The 27943-nt window shown below is 48.4% G+C and overlaps 1 protein-coding gene across 2 annotated transcripts in view; it reads left to right on the top strand.

Annotated features, from left to right (window-relative positions):
- Positions 1-572: 572 nt before the first annotated feature.
- RGS9 (regulator of G protein signaling 9) overlaps positions 573-27943 on the top strand; it is a 353468-nt gene continuing 326097 nt past the window's right edge. For both annotated transcript variants that reach the window (XM_063960843.1, XM_063960844.1), the window contains exon 1: positions 573-731. In XM_063960843.1, the coding sequence (XP_063816913.1) occupies positions 669-731 (63 nt within the window). In that variant the 5' untranslated portion in view covers positions 573-668. The remainder of the gene's footprint in view (positions 732-27943) is intronic.

The following is a 27943-nucleotide window of genomic DNA, read 5'->3' as shown; positions in this document are numbered from 1 at the left end:
GGTGTGTTTGTGACGTCAAACCAGGAACGACAAGCACTGAACTGATCGCAGATGCCGAGTAAGTTTGAAGCTACTCAGAAACTGCTAAGAAGTGTCTATTCGCAATTCTGCTAATCTTTCGTTCGCAATTTTAAGAATCTAAGATTCACTCCCAGTAGGCGGCGGCTTAGCGTGTGTAAAGCTGCTAAAAGCAGCTTGCGTGCGAACAACTCGGAATGACCCCCACTGTGCAACAATCAGACCAAGCAGCCGAGAATTGGCTGTATGGCCCACATATTGCACACCTCAGAGTGTAGTACACTCAGTGTACCCTGCTGTAGCTCAGAAAATCCTCTAGTCAGTGGGATCGTGATTCAAAGCTTTCAGGTGTGCACCTACAATAGCTTTAGCATTAACCCTACACAACAACACTGAAGGCTGAAATGTAAAATGATTCTCCTTCTGAAGTGAATACGTGATAATATACAGCAAACACTCCCTCTAGTGGTAGCATCCTGCAATGCAGCCTCGGAATACACCATGTAAATTAGGGCAGAAGCTGACTGCTACCTGATTGGCTGTGTTGTATAAGAGCCTGTGCACTGACAGGGGAGCAGTCGTCTTGAGCCCCCACAACCTGTCTCTGCCTCCTGTGTGTTTCTTCGTATCTGTCTGATCAGCTACAAAACATGACTGTGAAACATCTAGACCAGGGCCAGCATTACAGGCCAAGAATGGCATTCCTGAAAAAGGTAATTCCGGTGTGTGTAATGTGTGGCTGGGCTATCCATGCATGCTGCAGATACAGGGACTAGGGTACTGTGTGTGCACACAGAGGATGTCATGTTGTTGTTGTTGTTGTAGTAACCGTGCACTATAATGTAAAATATAGGTAGTGCTGCTGGCATTTTGCATATTGTACCCTTATATGTCTACATGTCTTTGCGTGTAAAATACAACCAGTTTACATATTCACTCATTCAATGGGCTTGTGTAATGTTACATTATAATGCTTATTTGTATTGGATAGATGTACAGCACACACTTCATTTTGGTGTCATTATATTAGAGTCTATTTTTATTCATATTTCTTAACATTGACACTTCCCCCAACAAGAGGTCATTAATATTTCCCGTGGAACGTGTGTGTGTGAGGGTGGGGCACACATATTGTAGTACTGTAAGTTTTGGAGTCTCCAGGACATTGGGAAGTGTAACTATCAGTGATTATAGTGTAGGATTTCAGGCAGTGCCTATGGAGCTGTATTTGGGAGTGAAGTAGGTGGACTTTTATTGCGTGTGGTAGTACATGTTATTCACCATGGTCACTATGTGACTGCACTTTATACCAATAAGGAATCTCACATACATGTGTTATGTTTTGTTATAGAATCATTTCAGGCTGTCACAGACACGTTATCTGAGACGTTTGTGTCGGTGTTCTGTACCCGTTCAGGATTCCGGTGTCGGCATTCTGTCGTGTGTCAGGATGCTGGCGGGATCCTGACTGTCAGGATGGTAACAGCATCCTGTTTCTACATGTATAAAGTGGTACTGAGTACTGCCATATAGATACATCATCAAGCCTGTTCAACATTCAGTGTGCATTATGTGATTATTAAATGATCCTTTCAGGATTCCGGTGTCGGCATTCTGTCGTGTGTCAGGATCCTTACTGTCAGGATGGTATAGTGGTACCGAGTACTGCCATATATATAGATCATCAGCCTGTTCAACATTCAGTGTGCATTATGTGATTATTAAATGAACTCTATAATGGTGAATGGTGAATTTAGTGATGTTGGGAACCTCAGTACAAGGCACTCTGAAAACGGATGCATTTTCCCTGCATCACTGTACAGTGCATTCATCAGTAGTGACAGTTTACCGGAACAGGTCACTTGCTGAAATGTACAATTAAATCTTTTAGGCAGACATATGTTATGTATTTTAATTTATTGTTAAAACTGCAAACCCAGCAGACGTGTTAAGGTAATATAGAGATAGGTGTTTATATCAGATTATTTAGAATATACATGACAACCTGTACGACTCCTCTAATAATCCCCAAATACCCAGGACCCCTATACTCCGAAAACTGCACAATAACGCTGTGTGACCAGAGAGTCTTGTAAAGTAGTAACCCATTGCGACACTGGTGGGTGACTGCACCCCGTGTCCTCTACCTCTACCCTGCTCTTCCTTATCCTGGAACCCAATGCGGAGAGCGTATTACAGCGACAGCTAATCCCTCTCCTTTCTTGTGAGTTCTGTGTCTCTTGTCCCCAGCTTATCCCATTGAGAAGTATTAGTGTTATTACTTGTGACAAGGCCAGCTGGCCACTGCAGGGCTGTGTGGCCGATAGCAGTTGTTGTGCTAAGCACAGACAGTGAGAACATTGGAAGGTCCAGCAGTTCCGAGCTGTGACTTTCATGGGGTCTTCAATGTTTAACAGTGATCTCTAAGGTGGTAACGTTAATGTGTCATGATTTTGTAATAAAAAGAATACAGCAACATCATGGTAGCTGTTTCTGTGCTTCTCCTCCAAGTGGATATACATGACGGAATACATGTCTTACAGGCAGACGGCATGCCGGCTGTCAGTATACCAACAGCGGCATCCCACCTGTCGGAATCCCGACACTGAGGCAGCAAGTCCCCTCGCGGGCACGCTGTGTTAGCAGTGCTTTTGGCCTGGTGCCTTGCTTCGCTCGCCACAGGTTATATTCCAACTCGGTTGGTGGCGTGGACCACCACTGAGTGGGAATAACCTGCGGTGGTTGGGATTCCGTTCGTCGGTATTTCATCGGCTGTCGGTCTCCTGATCGCCGAGATCCCAACAGCTGGTATTTTAACTGCATCTCATAAGTGACAGACAGCTTCAGTCTACAGTATGTGTGTTTATGCTCAAGGCTGGTGTATGGACTCAGTCTTTTGTAATGTAAAGCCCCTTTGGTGTCTGACTGTGCAATAGTGATGCAGCCTCTAAACATGTGCCACCATATCCAGCGCTTGCTCTGATGTCCCCAATCTTCTCTGCAAATCAAAGTAATTGTAAGGTCGTATAGCAACCACCTTGGAAAATGAAAATATTCTTCAGTACAGGTGGGACGCCTTGGTAGTGCGGCATCTTCCGGCCATGCTTATTCTCCAGGTGTAAATGTATCTTGTCTCTTGTAGGTGACTGTCTCTCCCAGGATCTGTTCTCCTTCCACCCCCAGGTCTGCATATCTTTCTGTTCCTGGCGGCTGCAATCGTACCAGTACCATTGGCTGCACTTTATACTGACCTGTGGGCCTACACGTGTTGACAACAGAGCATATATAAATAGGGGCAATTAAGTAGACTAAATAATAACACAACAGACCCCAGCACTGGTAATACAGGAGTTTTGCACACATTACCGTCTCTGCTGTTAGATGGATTCAGCACACTCGTTATTACACCAATCAGAGAGAAGGCAATAGACCCACAATGGTTGTTATTTGTCTTATATATTCTTTTCACTTTACTCGCTGTTGCAAATAACATTCTCTTTGGTCAATGCATTATCTTCAGGCGTACTAATGCTAACAAGTAGTTAGAATGATCTAGTAATGATATGGCAGAAGTGCTGCATTACAAAATCAGGTTGTTATTTTTACTCTGGAAATTATTTTACTGTTGTTCTCCCTGATACTAAAGGTCCATACACACTGAGCGCTTTCCCCCCCTGCCCAGCGATGTCAGCGGGGGTGAGCGGCTTTCCATAGCAGGACGCTATGGAAAGCCATTCACCCCGCTGTTCATCTACTGTTAATAGCAGGACGCTATGGAAAGCCGTTCACCCCGCCGTTCATCTACTGGTAATAGCAGGACGCTATGGAAAGCCATTCACCCCGCTGTTCATCTACTGGTAATAGCAGGACGCTATGGAAAGCCGTTCACCCCGCCGTTCATCTACTGGTAATAGCAGGACGCTATGGAAAGCCGTTCACCCCGCTGTTCATCTACTGTTAATAGCAGGACGCTATGGAAAGCCGTTCACCCCGCCGTTCATCTACTGGTAATAGCAGGACGCTATGGAAAGCCGCTCACCCCGCCGTTCATCTACTGGTAATAGCAGGACGCTATGGAAAGCCGCTCACCCCGCTGTTCATCTACTGGTAATAGCAGGACGCTACGGAAAGCCGCTCATCCCGCCGTTCATTTACTGGTAATACCATCAGATGAACGGCCGCCGCCAGCGATGAAGCGGGAGCGTGCATCAGCGCTCATCGCTTGTCCATACACACTGGGCGGCTTTGAGCTGAAAGCAGCTCAACACACCAAAAGTGTCCTGCTTTCAGCTCAAAATCGCCCAGTGTGTATGGGCCTAAAGTGTTGTCATACATCAGAGAACACCTTCCTTGCTTAAGGAGTCAGGCGGATTATTTGCTCTCCTGAAAGTGTCTGAATGTAATTGCTGTTATGTTTTCAAATGACATGTTTTGTGAACAGCTGGAGGAAGATACCCCTTTCACACCGCACAAATAACCCGGTATCGACCCGCTATATTGGCGAGTCGATGCGGGCCGCTGTGCAATGTGAAAGGGGTCACTCCTGAATTCGTCCTAATAATACAAGATCCCCAAATAATTACAGTCAGACCCATTGTACTGATTTTTTCCCCTCTATAGACTGTACAAGCATCAAAGGGGTCATTGTTTGAATTAGGAGTTTTATTGAGATTTAGCAGTTAGGAAAAGAGGAAACAAAACCGCAACCTGACATAAGGTAAAGTACTGATAAAATGGGTGCAGGATGTAAGATTTGGATCCCTCTGAACCCATGGGCCCTGTGCCCAGGAAACACTGCACCCATTATAGATATACCACTGCCACTGCCGAATAGAGTAAATGTGGTCGTGACAGGCTGTTAGAGCTATCTTTCCTGTCAGAACTTAAAAAATAAATAGACCTGAAAAGAGGGCACCTGATAAAAATCATTGTGTTGCCTCTGACTAGCACCAGGCCCCTCCTCATAAAGGGCCTGATTCATGTTTGTACACAATGGGTGATGTTCATGCGATGGTGCGATTATTGGTAAACTGCGCATGTGCTGCGATCACAATGTGCATACGCGAGGGTGATGCTGCAAAACCACTCACACTGAGAACTTTGTCACAGAATGATTGGCAGGAATTAGCCGTTTGGCGGTTTTAACAGGGAGTTTAAGGGGAGTGGTTGGGAAAACGCAGGGGTTCCATGTCCATTTTTGGGGTGTATATTTTGTGCTGGCAGCGTGATTATTCGTGCAGATACATGGTGTCTGAGTCTCTACTGCTGTGGCCAATATGCATAGTCATAAACCATCCCTTAGCTTTGATGTTCTCCGTAATTGTGTATAGGGCCTTATTCAGAGTTGTTAGCAAACCAAAAATGCACACTAATGAGCAAAACCATGTGCACTGCAGGGGGGCAGATATATAACGTGCAGAGAGATTTAGATTTGGGTGGGATGTGTTCAAACTTAAATCTAAATTGCAGTGTAAAAATAAAGCAGCCAGTATTTACCCTGCACAGAAACAATATAGCCCACCCAAATCTAAATCTCTATGCACGTTACATCGCAATTGCATTTGCGTACAAACAAGATTTACTGTAGGGCCAAAGTTGTCAAAATGTAGTGCAAGCTCGTGTGGCGGTACAAATGCCAGCATACACTGGCAGCCCATGAATGTTCTTACCTTACTGGCATCTCTAGAACTGTAAGCATATTCTCATGGGTGTAAGTGTATGCGTATACAAGTGTGCACTACAAGTGTTGTCCACATAAATACTACAGCGCCTTGCTAAAGTATTCACCCTCCCCCCTTCCTTGGCTTTTTACCTATTTTGTTACATTACAACCTGTAATTTATTTATTTTTAGCTGAATTTTATGCGATGGATATGCACAAAATATTCTAAGTTGGTGAAGTGAAATGAGAAAAATAGATATAAAAAATAATTTTTAGAATTAAACATTTGAAAATTGGCATGTGCATATGTATTCACCCCATTTGCTATGAAGCCCCTCAAAAGTTCTGGTGCAACCAATTACCTTCAGAAGTCCACCTGTGTGCAATCTAAGTGTCACATAATCTGTCAGGGCTATTACACACGAGGCGTTTTTGCCCGGATGGCAAAAAGCCGGACCACCTTTGTCCGGCTTTTTGTCATCCGGCAGAGTCTTTCACACACAACAGCTTTGAGCCGTGTGTAATGCTGTGCGCATGCGCAGCAACAAACACGGCTTGAAAAAACCCGTTGTATGTGAAAGCTCCCCTTCACACACACGGGTCACTACATACAAGGACGGCACGGCCCCGGCCCGGCAGCCGGACTTTTCAGTGGATATTTCTGGCTGCAATCCGGCAGCCGTGCCGGGTGAAAGCACCCTACACTTTACGTTATTAATTACAATACCAGCACGGGAAAAAGACATCCTGCTTTTTCCCGGCCGGCAAAAGCCGCCGCGTGTGTAATAGCCCTCAGAATAAACACACCTTTTCTGAAAGGCCCTAGAGGCTGTAACACCACTAAGCAAAAGGAATCACACCATGAAGACCAAGGAGCTCTCCAAACAAGTCAGGGACAAAGTTGTTGAGAAGTACAAGTCAGGGACAAAGTTGTTGAGAAGTACAAGTCAAGGTCGGGTTATAAAAAAAAAAATATCAAAATCTTTGATGATCCCCAGAAGCACCATCAAATCCATCATCTTCAAATGGACAGAACATGGTACCACAACAAACCTGCCTAGAGAGGGCCGGCCACCAAAACTCACAGACCAGGCAAGGAGGGCATTAATCAGAGATGCAGCACAGAGACCAAAGGTAACCCTGAAGGAGCTGCAGAGTTCCACAGCAGAAACTGGTGTATCTGCGCATGTGACCACAGTAAGCTGTACACTCCATAGAGCTGGGCATTATGGAAGAGTAGCCAGAAAAAAGCCATTACTTAGTGTTAAAGATAAGAAGGCACGTTTTGAGTTTGCCAAAAGGCATGTGGACGACTCCCCAAATGTATGGAGGAAGGTGCTCTGGTCAGATGAGACTAAAATTGAACCCACCAAGGAAAACGCTATGTCTGGCGCAAACACAACACATCCCATCACCCCAAGAACACCATACGTACAGTGAAACATGGTGGTGGCAGCATCGTGCTGTGGGGATGTTTTTCAGCAGCAGGGACTGGGAAACGGTTTTGAGTCGAGGGAAAGATGGATGGTGCAATATACAGGGATATTCTTGAGCAAAACTTGTTTCGGTCTGCCTGTGATTTGAGACTGGGACGGAGGTTCACCTTCCAGCAGGACAATGACCCGAAGCATACTGCTAAAGCATCACTCGAGTGGTTTAAGGGGAAACATTTAAAGTGTCGGAATGGCCTAGCCAAAGCCCAGATCTCAATCCAATTAAGAATCTGTGGTCAGACTTGAAGATTGCTGTTCACAAGCGGAAACCATCCAACATGAAGGAGCTGGAGCAGTTTTGCCTTGAGGAATGGGCAAAAATCCCAGATGTGTCAAGCTCATAGAGACTTATCCAAAGCAACTTGCAGCTGTAATTGCCGCAAAAGGTGGCTCTACAAAGTATTGACTTTAGGGGGGTGAATAGTTATGCACGCTGAAGTTTTATGTTATTTTGTCCTATTTGTTGTTTGCTTCACAGTAAAAAAAAAACATCTTCAAAGTTGTAGCCACGTTCTGTGAAATGATGCAAACCAAACAATCCATTTTAATTTCAGGTTGTGAGGCAACAAAACATGAAAATAGCAAAGTGGGGTGAATACTTTAACAAGGTACTGTAAATAACTTTGGACAACATAATAAAAAAATAATGCTGCATAATAAATAGTTAATACCCCTATAAAAAATGAAGGGGCTCTTGCTGAAGAATGGAATTTGCTTCTAAATGGCAAGCGAAAAATATGCCCCATAAAAGGGCATTTTTTGCTTGGCTTGCAGAACTGGCCATATTGCAAAATGCGTAAAGCTCTGCAAGGGTAGCTTATGCACTCACTTTACTCCAGGTGAGATGTGGCTGCACAGTGGTAGTAAATGTTTAAATGACTAATGACACATAAATCATGCACAATATATTACGTGTGGACAGTGGGCCTAATTCAGGTTGGATCGCATAAGCGGTCCAACAAGCCGTTTTCCGATAGTCGGGAAACTGCGCGTGTGCAGGACCCGTTCTGCACATGGGGAAGGATGGGGACGACTGATTTTGCCGGAAATGGGGGGGTGTCGCCCCTCTTTTCCAGGAGTGGTGAGGCCAAGGACTGCGTCGTGAGATGCAGTTTCCTTGGCCTCGCAAGCCACCATGCGACAGCCAGTTTGAGTGAGCTCAGGCTTACTCGGCCTGCCGGTGCAGATGAATATCGTGACTGATGATTAAGGTTAGGCTGCGTGGGAGGGGCTGTGGGGGGGGAGGTTATGGTTAGAGCAGGCATTCCCAACCACGGTCCTCAAGGCACACCAACAGTGCAAGTTTTAGTGATATCCAGACTTCAGCACAGATGGTTAAATCAGAATAACTGACCTACTAAGTAAGTCAACTGTGCTGAAGCCTGGATATCACTAAAACCTGCACTGTTAATGTGCCTTGAAGACCGTGGTTGGGAATACCTGGGTTAGACTGTTGGGAGGGGGGTTAGGGTTAGGCACCACCAGGGATGGGGAGGGAGGGGGTTAGGTTTAGGCACTAAGCAGGGAAGGTTAGGGTTAGGAACTGAGGGGGGAGGTTAGGGTTAGGAACTGAGGGGGGAGGTTAGGGTTAGGCACTGAGGGGGGAGGTTAGGGTTAGGCACTGAGGGGGGAGGTTAGGCTTAGGCACTGAGGGGGGAGGTTAGGCTTAGGCACTGAGGGGGGAGGTTAGGCTTAGGCACTGAGGGGGGAGGTTAGGCTTAGGCACTGGGGGGGAGGTTAGGGTTAGGCACTGGGGGGGAGGTTAGGGTTAGGCACTGAGGGGGGAGGTTAGGGTTAGGCACTGAGGGGGGAGGTTAGGCAAGGCACTGAGGGGGGAGGTTAGGGTTAGGCACTGAGGGGGAGGTTAGGCTTAGGCACTGAGGGGGGAGGTTAGGGTTAGGCACTGAGGTGGGAGGTTAGGCTTAGGCACTGAGGGGGGAGGTTAGGGTTAGGCACTGAGGGGGGAGGTTAGGCTTAGGCACTGAGGGGGGAGGTTAGGCTTAGGCACTGAGGGGGGAGGTTAAGGTTAGGCACTGAGGTGGGAGGTTAGGCTTAGGCACTGAGGGGGGAGGTTAGGGTTAGGCACTGAGGGGGGAGGTTAGGGTTAGGCACTGAGGGGGGAGGTTAGGGTTAGGCACTGAGGGGGGAGGTTAGGCTTAGGCACTGAGTGGGGAGGTTAGGGTTAGGCACTGAGGGGGAAGGTTAGGGTTAGGCTGCAATAAGGGAGGGTAGAATACTTACCTTGCCCGTCTCGGGATTGTGTCCATCAGAATGCCGGCATCACCAGTATCCCATTTGCCGGTCACACATACAGATCTTATTTATATCATGAGCTTTAAACAAATCACAAATGATGACTTTACCATTTGTCATAAGTAGAGCAAATCTTCCCATAGCACATGAGTTTCGGAACAAACACCCTGCGGGCTTTCTCCTGTAGACAGACATCCCTGTCACTATGAATATCCAGCTACTGTATAGTCTGGAATTCCTTCCCTAATAGAAACTTACTGTATCTCATTCACTTACCTGCTGCCACGGAAATTATACGAGTCGTTATTTATTGCATAGACTGCAGGTTCATACTGCACTTGCCTGTATGTCTGTATATCAGTATGTACTAGTACAGTGTCTCGGTAAGAGAGGGATCAAGCGCCTGAATGTGAAACAGTAATCATATGGGTTACCTGTTTTATTAATTTAAGCTTTGTCCGTTTCTTCTACATCAGTCTTTTCTACAAGAGGATCTTTTGTCTCCGTAAAGATTTTATAACCGTGGTCATGTGGGGAATGTATCATGTGTTCGAGAGAGATAAAGTGAACCAATAATCTTGTGCCATTTTATAGAGTGATTATACTAGATAAATGCTAGATAAAAGCTAATAGGTTACCATGGGTAACTTGTACACTTTATCACTTTCGAAGGTATGATGCATGTCCCCTATGTTGAATGTCCGCATAGAAATTACATTTCCTGCAGCAGTGCAACTCTAAGTGCATAATGTGTTCCATTATAAGTATTCTATATAGGGATGAGGTATCAGAACCTCCAAGCTCCTGGACAATGTATTTTGGGGACAAAGGGATTCTGCACTGTGAGGTCAGATAAACTGTCTGACAAGGATTATAGTGATTGGTAATTTGATATGTTTGCACAATTATAGTGACAATTTCTAATATGGTTAATAATCCTGTTTGTGCAATGTGACTGACACAGTGTCAACAAGTTATGTGTTATATGACAGTCTGGGCAAAATAACTGTGTGTATTTGTTTAGGGATATCAGCAGTGCTGCAAATATGGCGGTACTACGTACCAGTAAGAAATTACCAGCCGGTACGCAGTACCTCTGGCCCGTCCGCCATGCTTGCAGCCGCTGCTGTCTGAGGGGAGGAGAGAAGAGCGCAGCGCGGTCCCTCAGTGCTCCGTCCGACTCCGGGCTCCGGCGGCAACGTGTATCTTCTGAAATGAGGAGCCAGTTAGTTAACCAATCAGAGCTCGCGGGCCTGGTAGCCGCGGCTTCTGATTGTGTGCTGGTCTGCGAGCTCTGATTGGCTAACGAACCGGCGCCTCAGTTGAGAAGATACACGCCGCCACCTGAGACCAGAGTCGGACTAAGCACTGGGGGACCGCGCTGCGCTCTCCTCCCCTCACACAGCAGCAGCATCAGCAGCAACAACAGCAGCGATGAGCAGCAGGGGGAGGTGGGGGGGGGGGGGGGGATATGCACTGTGAGGCATTTGTGTATCTGGCACTGTGGGGTATTTGTGCACTCTAGGAGCATATCTGGCACTGCTGGGAGCATATATGCACGGTGGAGCGTTTCTGGCATTGCAGGGGCATATAATGTGTATCTGGTACTGTACGGGCATATGTGTATCTGGCCCCCCCCATATGTGGCCACACCCATTGTGTACACAGTACCACTAAGACATTTTCTCTGACGTCCTAAGTGGATGCTGGGACTCCGTAAGGACCATGGGGAATAGCGGCTCCGCAGGAGACTGGGCACAACTAAAGAAAGCTTTAGGACTACCTGGTGTGCACTGGCTCCTCCCTCTATGACCCTCCTCCAGACCTCAGTTAGAATCTTGTGCCCGGCTGAGCTGGATGCACACTAGGGGCTCTCCTGAGCTCCTAGAAAAGAAAGTATAATTTTAGGGTTTTTATTTTCAGTGAGATCTGCTGGCAACAGACTCGCTGCTACGAGGGACTAAGGGGAGAAGAAGCGAACCTACCTGCTTGCAGCTAGCTTGGGCTTCTTAGGCTACTGGACAATTATTAGCTCCAGAGGGATCGAACACAGAGCCCGACCTCGATCGTCTGGTCCCGGAGCCGCGCCGCCGTCCCCCTTACAGAGCCAGAAGCAAGAAGATGGTCCTGAAAATCGGCGGCAGAAGACTTCGGTCTTCAACAAGGTAGCGCACAGCACTGCAGCTGTGCGCTATTGCTCCTCATGCACACCTCACACTCCGGTCACTGATGGGTGCAGGGCGCTGGGGGGGGGGGGGGGGGGCGCCCTGAGCAGCAATATTAACACCTTGGCTGGCAAAAAAATCACAATATATAGTCCTAGAGGCTATATATGTGAAAAATACCCCTCCCAGAGATCCATAAAAAAGCGGGAGAAGCCCGCCGAAAAAGGGGCGGGGCTATCTCCCTCAGCACACTGGCGCAATTTTTCCCTCACAGCTCCGCTGGAGGGATCGCTCCCAGGCTCTCCCCTGCAGTTTTCAAGACTACAAAGGGTAAAAAAGAGAGGGGGGGCACTAAATTTAGGCGCAGCAGTATATATATAAGCAGCTATTGGGAAAATCACTCAGTTACAGTGTTAATTCCTGTGTATATATAGCGCTCTGGTGTGTGCTGGCATACTCTCTCTCTGTCTCCCCAAAGGGCTTTGTGGGGTCCTGTCCTCAGTCAGAGCATTCCCTGTGTGTGTGCGGTGTGTCGATACGGCTGTGTCGACATGTTTGATGAGGAGGCTTATGTGGAGGCGGAGCAGATGCCGATAAATATGATGTCACCCCCTGCGGGGCCGACACCTGAGTGTATGGATAGGTGGAAGGTATTAACCGACAGTGTCAACTCCTTACATAAAAGGCTGGATGACGTAACAGCTGTGGGACAGCCGGCTTCTCAGCCCGCGCCTGCCCAGGCATCTCAAAGGCCATCAGGGGCTCAAAAACGCCCGCTACCTCAGATGGCAGACACAGATGTCGACACGGAGTCTGACTCCAGTGTCGACGAGGTTGAGACATATACACAATCCACTAGGTACATCCGTTACATGATCTCGGCAATGAAAAATGTGTTACACATTTCTGACATTAACCCAAGTACCACAAAAAAGGGGTTTTATGTTTGGGGAGAAAAAGCAGCCAGTGTTTTGTTCCCCCATCAGATGAGTGAATGAAGTGTGTGAAGAAGCGTGGGTTCCCCCGATAAGAAACTGGTAATTTCTAAAAAGTTACTGATGGCGTACCCTTTCCCGCCAGAGGATAGGTCACGTTGGGAGATATCCCCTAGGGTGGATAAGGCGCTCACACGTTTGTCAAAAAAGGTGGCACTGCCGTCTTAGAATACGGCCACTTTGAAGGCGCCTGCTGATAAAAAGCAGGAGGCTATCCTGAAGTCTGTATATACACACTCGGGTACTATATTGAGACCTGCAATTGCCTCAGCATGGATAGTGCTGCTACAGCGTGGTCTATTACCCTGTCAGGACAGGGATACTATTTTGCTAACCATAGAGCATATTAAAGATGTCGTCTTATATATGAGGGATGCACAGAGGGATATTTGTTGGCTGGCATCCAGCATTAATGCAATGTCCATTCTGCCAGGAGGGTATTAGGGACCCGGCAGTGGACAGGCGATGCTGACTTTAGAAGGCACATGAAGATTCTGCCTTATAAGGGTGAGGAATTGTTGGGGGATGGTCTCTGGGACCTCGTATCCACAGCAACAGCTGGGAAAGAAATTTTTTTACCTCAGGTTTCCTCACAGCCTAAGAAAGCACCGTATTATCAGGTACAGTCCTTTCGGCTTCAGAAAAGCAAGCGGGTCAAAGGCGCTTCCTTTCTGCACAGAGACAAGGGAAGAGGGAAAAAGCTGCACCAGACAGCCAGTTCCCAGGATCAAAAATCTTCCCCCGCTTCCTCTGAGTCCACCGCATGACGCTGGGGCTCCACAGGTGGAGCCAGGTGCGGTGGGGGCGCGTCTCGGGAACTTCAGCGACCAGTGGGCTCGCTCACAGGTGGATCCCTGGGTTCTGCAAGTAGTATCACTGGGATACAAGCTGGAGTTCGAGGCGACTCCCCCTCGCCGTTACCTCAAATCAGCCTTGCCTGCTGCCCTCGAGGGGAGGTAGTACTGGCGGCAATTCACAAGCTGTACTTCCAGCAGGTGATAATCAAGGTACCCCTCCTTCAACAAGGCCGGGGTTACTATTCCACAATGGTTGTGGTACCGAAACCAGACGGTTCGGTGAGACCCATTCTAAAATTGAAATCCTTGAACACTTATATACGAAGGTTCAAGTTCAAAATGGAATCGCTCAGGGCGGTTATTGCAAGCCTGGACGAAGGGGATTACATGGTATCACTGGACATCAAGGATGCTTACCTGCATGTCCCCATTTACCCTCCTCACCAGGAGTACCTCAAAATTGTGGTACAGGTCTGTCATTACCAATTCCAGACATTGCCGTTGGTCTGTCCCTGGCACCGAGGGTATTTACCAAGGTAATGGCCGAAATGATGATACTCCTTCGAAAAAAGGGAGTTATAATTATCCCGTACTTGGACGATCTCCTTATAAAGGCGAGGTCCACGGAGCAGTTGTTGGTCGGAATAGCACTATCTCGTGAAGTGCTACAACAGCACGGCTGGATTCTGAATATTCCAAAGTCGCAGCTGGTTCCTACGACGCGTCTACTGTTCCTGGGTATGGTTTTGGACACCGAACAGGAAAAAGTGTTTCTCCCGGAGGAGAAGGCCAAGGAGTTGTCATCTCTAGTCAGAGACCTCCTAAAACAAATACAGGTGTCGGTGCATCAATGCACGCGAGTCCTGGGAAAGATGGTAGCTTCTTACGAAGAAATTCCATTCGGCAGGTTCCACGCAAGGATCTTCCAGTGGGATCTGTTGGACAAGTGGTCCGGGTCGCATCTTCAGATGCACCGGCTGATAACCCTGTCTCCAAGGGCCAGGGTGTCGCTGTTGTGGTGGCTGCAGAGTGCTCATCTTCTAGAGGGCCACAGATTCGGCATACAGGACTGGGTCCTGGTGACCACGGATGCCAGCCTTCGAGGCTGGGGGGCAGTCACACAGGGAAGAAACTTCCAAGGACTATGGTCGAGTCAGGAGACTTCCCTACACATAAATATTCTGGAACTAAGGGCCATTCACAATGCCCTACATCAGGCTAGACCCCTGCTTCAACACCAGCCGGTGCTGATCCAGTCAGAAAACATCACGGCGGTCGCCCATGTAAACCAACAGGGCAGCACAAGAAGCAGGATGGCGATGGCAGAAGCCACAAGGATTTTTCCGATGGGCGGAAAATCATGTGTTAGCACTGTCAGCAGTGTTCATTCCCGGAGTGGACAACTGGGAAGCAGACTTTCTCAGCAGGCACGACCTCCACCCGGGAGAGTGGGGACTTCATCCAGAAGTCTTCCAAATGATGGTACACCATTGGGAAAGGCCACAGGTGGACATGATGGCGTCCCGCCTCAACAAAAAGCTAAAAAGATATTGCGCCGGGTCAAGGGACCCTCAGACGATAGCTGTGGACGCTCTGGTAACACCGTGGGGGTACCAGTCGGTGTATGTGTTCCCTCCTCTGCCTCTCATACCCAAGGTACTGAGAATAATAAGAAGGAGAGGAGTAAGAACTATACTCGTGGTTCCGGATTGGCCAAGAAGAGCTTGGTGCCCAGAACTTCAAAAAATGATCTCAGAGGACCCATGGCCTCTGCCGCTCAGACAGGACCTGCTGCAGCAGGGGCCCTGTCTGTTCCAAGACTTACCGCGGCTGCGTTTGACGGCATGGCGGTTGAACGCCGGATCCTGAAGGAAAAGGGCATTCCGGAGGAAGTCATCCCTACGCTGATTAAAGCTAGGAAAGAAGTGACCGCAAACCATTATCACCGCATATGGCGAAAATATGTTGCGTGGTGTGAGGCCAGGAAGGCCCAACGGAGGATTTCAGTTGGGCCGTTTTCTGCACTTCCTACAGTCAGGGGTGACTATGGGCCTAAAATTGGGTTCCATTAAGGCCCAGATTTCGGCTCTTGATGTTATATCTGGCCCTCCTGCAGTGCACAATGGTGATCATTCCGAGCATTCGTTCGCTGTGCAGCAATGAGGCAAAAAAAGGCATTTCTGCGTATGCGGCGCAATGCGCACGCGCGATGTACTATTACAATGAACAATGTAGTTTCACACAGGGCAAGCTTTTCAGTCGCACTGCTGGTAGCAGAGTGATTGACATGAAGTGGGCGTTTCTGGGTGTCAACTGACCGTTTTCAGGGAGTGTTTGAAAAAACGCAGGTGTGCCAGTTAAAGCGTAGGCGTGGTTGGGCGAACGCAGGGCGTGTTTGTGACGTCAAAACAGGAACTGAAGTGAGTCTGAAGTGATCGCAAGCGCTGAGTAGGTTTTGAGCTACTCTAAAACTGCACAAAAAAAACTTTGTCGCCGCTCTGCGATCCTTTCGCTCGCACTTCTGCTAAGCTAAAATACCCTCCCAGTGGCAGGCGGCATAGCGTTTGCACGGTTGCTAAAAACTGCTAGCGAGCGATCAACTCGGAATGACCACCATGGTTTTGCCCAATTGTTAACAAATTTGCTGCTGCAATCAGATCTGAATTAGGACCTCAGATGGTTCTATTGCACGAATAGTGTTGGTGAAAATGCACACTGATATTGATGACAGTTGGTTGGGGGTAGTGCGTCTCACAGACATTGCTATTTCAGAGTACAGGCAGATATTGACATTTATTTATGAGTATGGAAAGCAGCTGCAATTGCTGCCACTTTACATGCAGCTCTAAAGCAGGGCTATTTTCTTCTATTGCTTGGTTGCAGTAAGGTGAGGCAGGTGAGGCAGAGCCTTTCCTGTTATACTAACATATACGCCATAGTTTTGACTACATAAAGTAAATGAAAACTACAAAGAATATATTAGAAATATCTTCTTTGTATTATTCTAACCATTTTATAGTCAAAACTCTGTAGTAAAAAAATCTATGGTAGATGAGGCCTACCTTTTCTGGACACCTGATCAAAACTCAACAAGTTTCCAGCAGTACATACAGCTGCACCTGTGTATAATGCCCACATGAACTCTTTGGCTTATATATTGAGTGTAAATCTGGCTCTGGTACTAGCCAATGCCTCCTGGGCCATTTACCTCATCGCACGTCGCTGCTTGGTTGGTGTGTTGGTCTTGCTGGCTGCCACCAACTTTTTTTTTTTTCTCTTTTTTTTTTTTTGGTAGTGCTCACAAGAGTGAACAAGAACATGTACAAGGCAAGAAGAGCGTAGGGACATAGACCAAAGACATTAGCCTTTTTATAAGTAACATGAACACTATAAGCATATAATACAAACAGTAGATAATGGTGAATGTTATATAAAGGGGAAAAAGGGAGGGGGATGGGGAAGGGAACAGGATACATGGGCCAAAATTTACTAAAAAAATCGAGGTCAGCGGTGAGGTTACTCGCGGTCAACCACTGACCGCAAAGTTCCCACCATTGGATACAATGTAGCGCCTATGCGCTACATTGTATCTCTGCCATGCGCAGCCTGACTGACAGCTCAGGAGCGCACAGGCAATCAGGAGAGTGCCACGACGTGGCGCTCCCTGATTGGCTGAAGGGACCCTCTGTGACAGGAGTCACGGGGGGTCTCGGCAGTCGGGGAAAGGGGTCCCATGTGTAAACATGGGACACCTTTCAGTGCGTGGTTCGGGTTTTTCGGTTTGTTTTTTTGCCAAGTACGTGGATTACAAGCTCAGAAGAGGACCGATCTACACTGGATTTTTGTGAGTATAATTTTATTCACAGGTAACCAATGGATTCTACTTGGAGAAGTGGACTGACCCTCGTGTGAACATAGGTAAGTAGGTGTGCATGTATGTAATAAAGTTTTACTTTCAAGGTGTGTGAGTTCTGTTTTTATTTGGGTATTTTCTCTGACGTCCTAGTGGATGCTGGGGACTCCGTAAGGACCATGGGGAATAGACGGCTCCGCAGGAGACTGGGCACATCTAAAGAAAGATTTAGGACTATCTGGTGTGCACTGGCTCCTCCCCCTATGACCCTCCTCCAAGCCTCAGTTAGATTTCTGTGCCCGGCTGAGCTGGATGCACACTAGGGGCTCTCCTGAGCTCCTAGAAGAAAGTATAGTTTAGGTTTTTTATTTTCAGTGAGACCTGCTGGCAACAGGCTCACTGCAACGAGGGACTAAGGGGAGAAGAAGCGAACCTACCTAAATGGTGGTAGCTTGGGCTTCTTAGGCTACTGGACACCATTAGCTCCAGAGGGATCAAACACAGGACCCGACCTCGTCGTCCGTTCCCGGAGCCGCGCCGCCGTCCCCCTTACAGAGCCAGAAACAAGAAGGTGGTCCGGAAAATCGGCGGCTGAAGACTTCTGTCTTCTCCAAGGTAGCGCACAGCACTGCAGCTGTGCGCCATTGCTCCTCATGCACACCACACACTGCGGTCACTGATGGGTGCAGGGCGCTGGGGGGGGGGGGGGGGCGCCCTGAGCAGCAATAATAACACCTTGGCTGGCAAAACTAACACCATATATAGCCCCAGAGGCTATATAGGTGTATATTAACCCCTGCCAGAAACGATAAAATAGCGGGAGAAAGCCCGCCGAAAAAGGGGCGGAGCCAACTCCCTCAGCACACTGGCGCCATTATTCCCTCACAGCTTCGCTGGAAGGAAGCTCCCTGGCTCTCCCCTGCAGTCCTGCACTACAGAAAGGGTAAAAAAGAGAGGGGGGGCACAATTTAGGCGCAATATATATATATTATAGGCAGCTATAGGGGAAAACACTCTGTATAGTGATATCCCTGTGTTATATAGCGCCCTGGTGTGTGCTGGCATACTCTCCCTCTGTCTCCCCAAAGGGCTTTGTGGGGTCCTGTCCTCTGTAAGAGCATTCCCTGTGTGTCTGCTGTGTGTCGGTACTGCTGTGTCGACATGTATGATGAGGATAATGATGTGGAGGCGGAGCAAATGCCTGTGAATGTGATGTCACCCCCTGCGGGGTCGACACCAGTGTGGATGGACTTATGGAAGGAATTACGTGACAGTGTCAGCTCCTTACATAAAAGGTTTGACGACATAGGACAGCCGGCTACTCAGCTTGTGCCTGTCCAAGCGTCTCAAATGTCATCAGGGGCTATAAAACGCCCGCTACCTCAGATAACAGATACAGATGTCGACACGGATACCGACTCCAGTGTCGACGATGATGAGACGAGTGTACCCTCCAATAGATCCACCCGTTATATGATTGAGGCTATGAAAAATGTATTACACATTTCTGATGATACCCCAGGTACCACAAAAAAGGGTATTATGTTTGGTGAGAAAACTACCAGTAGTTTTTCCTGCATCTGACGAATTAAATGAGGTGTGTGAGGAAGCGTGGACGTCCCCAAATAAGAAATTGATCATTTCTAAACGGTTAATGGCTGCGTACCCTTTCCCGCCAGAGGATAGGTCACGCTGGGAAACACCCCCTAGGGTAGATAAAGCGCTGACACGCTTATCAAAGAAGGTGGCACTACCGTCTCCGGATACGGCCGCCCTAAAAGAACCTGCTGATAGAAAGCTGGAAAGTACCCTAAAAGCTATATACACACACACTGGCATTATATTGAGACCCGCTATTGCATCAGCTTGGATGTGCAGTGCTGCTGCTGCGTGGTCAGACTCCCTGTCGGAAAACATTGATACCATGGATAGGGACAATATTTTGCTAACGATTGACCATATAAAAGACGCGGTCTTATACATGCGTGATGCACAGAGGGATATTTGCCGGCTGGCATCAAAAATAAGCGCTATGTACATTGCCGCCAGACGGGGGTTATGGACTAGGCAATGGTCAGGTGATGCCGACTCCAAGCGGCACATGGAAGTTTTACCCTATAAAGGGGTGGAACTTTTTGGGGAAGGTCTTTCAGACCTCGTTTCCACAGCTACTGCTGGGAAATCGACTTTTTTGCCACAGGCTACCCCACAGCAAAAGAAAGCACCGTATTATCAGGTACAGTCCTTTCGGCCCCAGAAAAATAAGCGGGCTAGAGGCTCATCCTTTCTGCCGAGGGGCAGAGGAAGGGGGAAAAAGCTGCAGCACACAGCTAGTTCCCAGGAGCAGAAGTCCTCCCCTGCGTCCGGTAAGTCCACAGCATGACGCTGGGGCTGCTCAGGCGGAATCGGGAACGGTGGGGGCACGTCTCAGGTTTTTAAGCACACAGTGGGCTCTCTCACAAGTGGATCCCTGGGTCCTTCAAGTAGTATCTCAGGGGTACAGGCTGGAATTCGAGACGTCTCCCCCCCGCCGTTTCCTAAAATCTGCCTTGCCGGCAACTCCCTCTGCCAGGGAGGCAGTGTTGGTGGCTATTCAAAAACTGTATTCACAGAAAATGATCGTCAAGGTACCCCTCCTTCAGCAAGGAAAGGGTTACTACTCCACAATGTTTGTGGTACCGAAACCGGACGGTTCGGTGAGACCCATCTTAAATTTAAAAGCCTTGAACACTTATATCAAAAGGTTCAAGTTCAAGATGGAATCGCTCAGGGCGGTTATTGCGAGCCTGGAGGAGGGGGATTACATGGTATCCCTGGACATCAAGGATGCGTACCTGCATGTCCCCATTTACCCTCCGCACCAGGAGTACCTCAGATTGTGGTACAGGACTGTCACTATCAGTTCCAGACGCTGCCGTTTGGGTTATCCACGGCACCGAGGGTCTTTACCAAGGTAATGGCCGAAATGATGATACTCCTTCGCAAGAAGGGAGTTTTAATTATCCCGTACTTGGACGATCTCCTGATAAAGGCGAGGTCCAAAGAACAGTTGATAGTGGGGGTGGCACTTTCTCAGGAAGTGCTACAACAGCACGGCTGGATTCTCAACATTCCAAAGTCACAGCTGGTCCCGACGACACGTCTTCTGTTCCTGGGAATGATTCTGGACACAGACCAGAAAAGAGTGTTTCTTCCACTGGAAAAAGCCGAGGAATTGTCATCTCTGGTCAGAGACATCCTAAAACCAGGAAAAGTGTCGGTACATCAATGCACACGAGTCCTGGGAAAAATGGTAGCTTCGTACGAAGCAATTTCATTCGGAAGGTTCAGCGCAAGGATGTTCCAGTGGGACCTGTTGGACAAATGGTCTGGGTCCCATCTCCAGATGCAACAGCGGATAACCCTATCGGCCAGAACCAGGGTGTCGCTGCTGTGGTGGCTGCAGAGGGCTCATCTACTAGAGGGCCGCAGATTCGGAATACAGGACTGGGTCCTGGTGACCACGGATGCCAGCCTTCGGGGCTGGGGGGCAGTCACAAAGGGAAGAAATTTCCAAGGACTGTGGTCAAATCAGGAGATTTCTCTTCACATAAATATCCTGGAGCTAAGGGCCACTTACAATGCCCTAAGCCAGGCAAGACCCCTGCTTCAAAAGCAGCCGGTACTGATCCAGTCAGACAACATCACGGCGGTCGCCCATGTAAACAGACAGGGCGGCACGAGAAGCAGGATGGCGATGGCAGAAGCCACAAGGATTCTCAGATGGGCAGAGAATCATGTGTTAGCACTGACGGCAGTGTTCATTCCGGGAGTGGACAACTGGGAAGCAGACTTCCTCAGCAGGCACGACCTCCACCCGGGAGAATGGGGACTTCATCCAGAAGTCTTCCAAATGCTGGTCAACCGGTGGGAAAAACCACAGGTAGACATGATGGCGTCCCGCCTCAACAAGAAGTTGACAAGATATTGCGCCCGGTCAAGAGACCCTCAGGCGATAGCGGTGGACGCTCTAGTGACACCATGGGTGTACCAGTCGGTTTATGTGTTTCCTCCTCTACCTCTCATACCCAAGGTACTGAGAATAATAAGAAGGCGAGGAGTGAAAACCATACTCGTGGTTCCGGATTGGCCAAGAAGAGCTTGGTACCCGGAACTTCAAGAGATGCTTACAGAGGACCCTTGGCCTCTGCCGCTCAGACAAGACCTGCTGCAGCAGTGGCCTCTACCTCTAAGAAGGGACCTGCTCCAGCAAGGACCCTGTCTGTTCCAAGACTTGCCGCGGCTGCGTTTGACGGCATGGCGGTTGAACACCGGATCCTGAAGGAAAAGGGTATTCCGGAGGAAGTCATCCCTACCCTGATCAAAGCCAGGAAGGATGTCACCGCAAGACATTATCACCGCATTTGGCGAAAATATGTTGCTTGGTGTGAGGCCATGAAGGCCCCGACGGAGGAATTTCAACTGGGTCGATTCCTGCACTTCCTGCAAGCAGGGGTGACGTTGGGCCTCAAATTGGGGTCCATAAAGGTCCAGATTTCGGCTCTGTCGATTTTCTTCCAAAAAGAACTGGCTTCACTGCCCGAAGTTCAGACTTTTGTCAAAGGAGTACTGCATATTCAGCCTCCTTTTGTGCCCCCAGTGGCACCTTGGGATCTCCATGTGGTTTTGGCATTCCTGAAATCACATTGGTTCGAACCACTTAAGACTGTGGATTTAAAATATCTCACGTGGAAAGTGGTCATGCTGTTGGCCTTGGCGTCGGCCAGGCGGGTTTCAGAATTGGCGGCTTTGTCTTGTAAAAGCCCTTATCTGATTTTTCCATATGGATAGGGCAGAATTGAGGACTCGTCCTCAGTTTCTCCCAAAGGTGGTCTCAGTTTTTCACTTGAACCAACCTATTGTGGTGCCTGCGGCTACTAGGGACTTGGAGGATTCCAAGTTGCTGGACGTAGTCAGGGCCCTAAAAATTTATATTTCCAGGACGGCTGGAGTCAGAAAGACTGACTCGCTGTTTATCCTGTATGCACCCACCAAGCTGGGTGCTCCTGCTTCTAAGCAGTCTATTGCGCGCTGGATTTGTAGCACTATTCAGCTGGCGCATTCTGCGGTAGGCTTACCGCAGCCTAAATCTGTAAAAGCCCATTCCACACGGAAGGTGGGCTCATCTTGGGCGGCTGCCCGAGGGGTCTCGGCTTTACAACTTTGCCGAGCAGCTACTTGGTCGGGGGCAAACACGTTTGCAAAACTCTACAAATTTGATACCCTGGTTGAGGAGGACCTGGAATTCTCTAATTCGGTGCTGCAGAGTCATCCGCACTCTCCCGCCCGTTTGGGAGCTTTGGTATAATCCCCATGGTCCTTACGGAGTCCCCAGCATCCACTAGGACGTCAGAGAAAATAAGAATTTACTCACCGGTAATTCTATTTCTCGTAGTCCGTAGTGGATGCTGGGCGCCCATCCCAAGTGCGGATTGTCTGCAATACCTGTACATAGTTATTGTTACAAAAATCGGGTTTTGTTGTGAGCCATCTCTTCAGAGGCTCCATTTGTTATCATACAGTTAACCGGGGTTCCTATCACGTGTTATATGGTGTGATTGGTGTGGCTGGTATGAGTCTTACCCGGGATTCAAAAATCCTTCCTTATCGTGTCAGCTCTTCCGGGCACAGTTCCTAACTGAGGCTTGGAGGAGGGTCATAGGGGGAGGAGCCAGTGCACACCAGATAGTCCTAAATCTTTCTTTAGATGTGCCCAGTCTCCTGCGGAGCCGTCTATTCCCCATGGTCCTTACGGAGTCCCCAGCATCCACTACGGACTACGAGAAATAGAATTACCGGTGAGTAAATTCTTATTTTTTTTGTAGTAGTACTACAGGTACCAGCGGGCCCGTTTCCCCCCCCGCATGCTGGTACTTGTGGTTCCCCAAGTACCAGCTTGCGGGGAGGCTTGCTGGGACTTGTAGTACTGCTACAAAAAACAATATTCTTTTTTTTTTACACATGGCTATCAGCCCCCCATCCGCAGCCCTTGGATGGGGGGGACAGCCTCGGGCTTCACCCCTGGCCCTTGGGTGGCTGGAGGGGGGGACCCCTTGATTTAAGGGGTCCCCACTCCAGGGTACCCCGGCCAGGGGTGACTAGATAGTGATTTAATGCCAGGGCCGCAGGGACCTATATAAAAGTGTCCCCCGGCTGTGGCATTATCTCTCTGACTAGTGGAGCCCGGTGCTGGTGTTAAAAATATGGGGGACCCCTACGCTTTTTGTCCCCCGTATTTTTGGCACCAGGACCAGGTGCACAGCCCAGTGCTGGTTGTTCAAATATGGGGGAACCCCTGTCAATTTTCCCCCCATATTTTTGCAACCAGGACCGGCTCAAAGAGCCCAAGGCTGGTTTTGCTTAGGAGGGGGGACCCCACGCAATTTTTTTATTTTTATTTTAACACTTTCATTTTTTTTTTTTTTAAGGTGCACAATGAAGCCCTGCACGGATCTCACAGATCCGGCCGGGATTCCTTGTGTTTTGTCAGGCAGTGTTTTACTCATCACTCCCGTAAAACACTGCCTAACATTACGAATCACATCGACATCGGAAAAGACGAATGTTGCAAACTCGGCAGATTAGTAAATGACCGTATCAGGATTCAAAAAGTTGCAGTAAAATGCACCCGATACCATTCCAGTTCAAACACCCTTAAAAACGGCAAAAACACGAATATTAGTAAATATACCCCATGGAGAAGGGAAAAGTAACAGTTCATTCTGACACTTGGACAGAAAAGTGCTATAAAATGGGTGCCACATATGGTAAGAGAAGAAGGGAAAAAAACCAAGTCAAGAATAGCCTGTGAAATAATATTAAGAGAGGCTGGTATAGAGAGCAGACGTATCTCTCCTCAGCACCTACGGCCATGCCACTTAAGGGCACACTATAGGGACTTCCCCATCCTCCGTTATTTCATATGGGTGTCCTCTAACCACCGCTGACCTTGGGGCTTGATATTGCTGCAGGTGGACTCTTTCCTGGCAAACCACCGCTGACCTTGGGGCTTGATATTGCTGCAGGTGGACTCTTTCCTGGCAGGTCTTCCCACTAGGGTATTCCTGCTGCTGAAGCCGCAGTCTCTAGTTGTGAGCTGACGTCACCGCACCATGCTGCATGCCGCTGTGAGGTTGGCCATGGCTGGACTCAGACCCGTCGGCTTACTTCCCACTGATCCTAGACTCCCCCGCACCACCAGAGAAGTTGCTCTCAGGGCTAGAGTCCTGCAGTTGTACCCATCATAATAGAGACGTGCCAGCTACCAGTGTCCCCCTGGGCCAGATCTTCTCTCCTCTCCTGGTGTCTCCTACAGCTGTCCTATTACTCACCTACAGTGGAGCTGCACATGAATACAAGGACTACACAGGGCCACTCTCCATCCTGTCCAGCTGCCATTCAGATCTGCAGGGTCTCCTGGTATGACAGTCACTGATGAGTGACAGTTGTCCCCCAAGTAGTGATAGAAAGTGGAAGCAAGCAAGCAAGATCAGTTCTGGTAATGTTAGTTATACTCTACTAGAGAGTGCATCTAACAACTGTACGTAAGTAGGTAGGATAATAATAGAATTTTTTTTTTTTTTCATTTTTCTAAAAAAACTTATCTCAAAGCACTGCTTTTTATATCTCCCGAATAAAGTTGGCCATACTGTATAATTTGTACATTGTTGTCACCTGTCCATGATCTATAGTAATGGTGTGTACACACGGTGAGATTTCTTCTTACGATTTTGACTATATAGTCAAAATCGTATGAAAAGTTAGTGCAGATCGCAAGGTGAAAGTCACCTTGCGATCCCGATGCGATACCAAGCTGCTTGCCTATTGTCCAGTAGCTCATCCCAGCCTTGTACAGCTCTACAATTTTGTCCCTGGTGTCCTTAGACAACTCTCTGGTCTTGGCCATGGTGGAGAGGTAGCAGTCTGACTATTTGAGGGTGTGGACAGGTGTCTTTTATACAGATAGCCAGTTCAAACAGGTGCCACTAATACGGGTGGTATTCATGTGACCGCCGGTCTGCTAACCGACAGTCACATGAACGACAGTCACATGACCTCCTCCACCATCCCGCCGGCTCAGTATCCCGATGGTCTGCATGCCGACCAACAGGGACTATTTCCACTCGTGGGTGTCCACGACACCCATAGAGTGGGAATAGAACCCGTGGCGACCGCAGGTCGCCACCGAGCCCGCAGCGAGCCCGCAAGCTTGCTTGCTGCACTTGCCGCAAGCTTGCTGCACTCGCCCCTCCCCGCCGCACCCCATTAATACAGGTAACGAGTGGAGGTATAGAAGAGCTTCTTAAAGGAGAAGTAACAGGTCTGTGTGAGCCAGAAATCTTGCTGCTTGGTAGGTGTCCAAATATTTATTTTCCACAATAATATACAAATAAATGGTTTAAAAATCCTACAATGTGATTTCCTAGTTTTTTTCCCTTCAGATTCTGTCTCTCACAGTTGAAGTGTACCTATGATGGAAATTACAGACCTCTCTCATCTTTTTAAGTGGGTCAACTTGCACAATCGGTGACTGTCCAAATACTTTTTTGCCCCACTGTATAACACATGTAACTTTAACAAGGAAGGTGGGCCCCCCTCAGCTCTGGGCCCCATAGCAGCTGCACTGCCTGCACCTATGGTAGCTATGCCCTTGTCAGAGATTTCAATATCATCATAAGAAACTTCCTAACTAGGTTACGTTATGTCTATTACTGCATTGGTGCATGGAAGGATGTTTCTGTAGGATTTATATTACTTTGCCTTGCTATGCCCTAATTTGTGGGGGGAGTGGTGCAGGGGCTGTTTAAAGGTCTTTTTGGTGATACATTTTTCAGACAACTTGCTATTCTTATACTCATTATACATATGCCACCCAATTTTTTTTTTCTTCCAGAAATCTTGAATTTGCATATTTGTTGAACAGTATCTTAAAGGTACTGTGTGTGTGTATGTATATTATATATATATATATATATATATATTTCTCTATCGTCCTTGTGGATGCTGGGGTTCCTGAAAGGACCATGGGGAATAGCGGCTCCGCAGGAGACAGGGCACAAAAAGTAAAGCTTTCCGATCAGGTGGTGTGCACTGGCTCCTCCCCCTATGACCCTCCTCCAGACTCCAGTTAGATTTTTGTGCCCGGCCGAGAAGGGTGCAATCTAGGTGGCTCTCCTAAAGAGCTGCTTAGAGAAAGTTTAGCTTAGGTTTTTTATTTTACAGTGAGTCCTGCTGGCAACAGGATCACTGCAACGAGGGACTTAGGGGAGAAGGAGTGAACTCACCTGCGTGCAGGATGGATTGGCTGCTTGGCTACTGGACATCCGCTCCAGAGGGACGATCACAGGTACAGCCTGGATGGTCACCGGAGCCGCGCCGCCGGCCCCCTTGCAGATGCTGAAGTAAGAAGAGGTCCAGAATCGGCGGCTGAAGACTCCTGCAGTCTTCTAAAGGTAGCGCACAGCACTGCAGCTGTGCGCCATTTTCCTCTCAGCACACTTCACACGGCAGTCACTGAGGGTGCAGGGCGCTGGGAGGGGGGCGCCCTGGGAGGCAAATGAAAACCTTTTTTGGCGAAAAATACCTCACATATAGCCCCAGAGGCTATATGGAGATATTTAACCCCTGCCAAGATTCACTAAATAGCGGGAGACGAGCCCGCCGAAAAAGGGGCGGGGCCTATCTCCTCAGCACACAGCGCCATTTTCTCTCACAGAAAGCCTGGAGAGAAGGCTCCCAGGCTCTCCCCTGCACTGCACTACAGAAACAGGGTTAAAACAGAGAGGGGGGGCACTGATTTTGGCGATATTGAGATATATATAAAGATGCTATAAGGGAAAACACTTATATAAGGTTGTCCCTATATAATTATAGCGTTTTGGTGTGTGCTGGCAAACTCTCCCTCTGTCTCCCCAAAGGGCTAGTGTGGGTCCTGTCCTCTGTCAGAGCATTCCCGGTGTGTGTGCTGTGTGTCGGTACGTGTGTGTCGACATGTATGAGGACGATGTTGGTGAGGAGGCGGAGAAATTGCCTGTAATGGTGATGTCACTCTCTAGGGAGTCGACACCGGAATGGATGGCTTATTTAGGGAATTACGTGAGAATGTCAACACGCTGCAAGGTCGGTTGACGACGTGAGACGGCCGACAAACTATTAGTACCGGTCCAGGCGTCTCAGAAACACCGTCAGGGGCGTTAAAAACGCCCATTTACCTCAGTCGGTCGACACAGACACAGACACGGACACTGAATCCAGTGTCGACGGTGAATGAACAAACGTATTTCTCATTAGGGCCACACGTTAAGGGCAATGAAGGAGGTGTTGCATATTTCTGATACTACAAGTACCACAAAAAAGGGTATTATGTGGGAGTGAAAAAACTACCTGTAGTTTTTCCTGAATCAGATAAAATAAAATGAAGTGTGTGATGATGCGTGGGGCTACCCCGATAGCAAATATTGGCGTTATACCCTTTCCCGCCAGAAATTAGGGCGCGTTGGGAAACACCCCTTAGGGTGATAAGGCGCTCACACGCTTATCAAGTGGCGTTACCGTCTCCAGATACGGCCGCCCTCAAGGAGCCAGCTGATAGGAAGCTGGAAAGATATCCTAAAAAGTATATACACACATACGGTGGTTATACTGCGACCAGCGATCGCCATCAGCCTG

This window comes from Pseudophryne corroboree, chromosome 3 (assembly GCF_028390025.1).
Source record: "Pseudophryne corroboree isolate aPseCor3 chromosome 3, aPseCor3.hap2, whole genome shotgun sequence".
Taxonomy (NCBI): domain Eukaryota; kingdom Metazoa; phylum Chordata; class Amphibia; order Anura; family Myobatrachidae; genus Pseudophryne; species Pseudophryne corroboree.
Note: the sequence above shows the minus strand (reverse complement) of the source record. Positions and strands in the feature narration are given on the sequence as shown.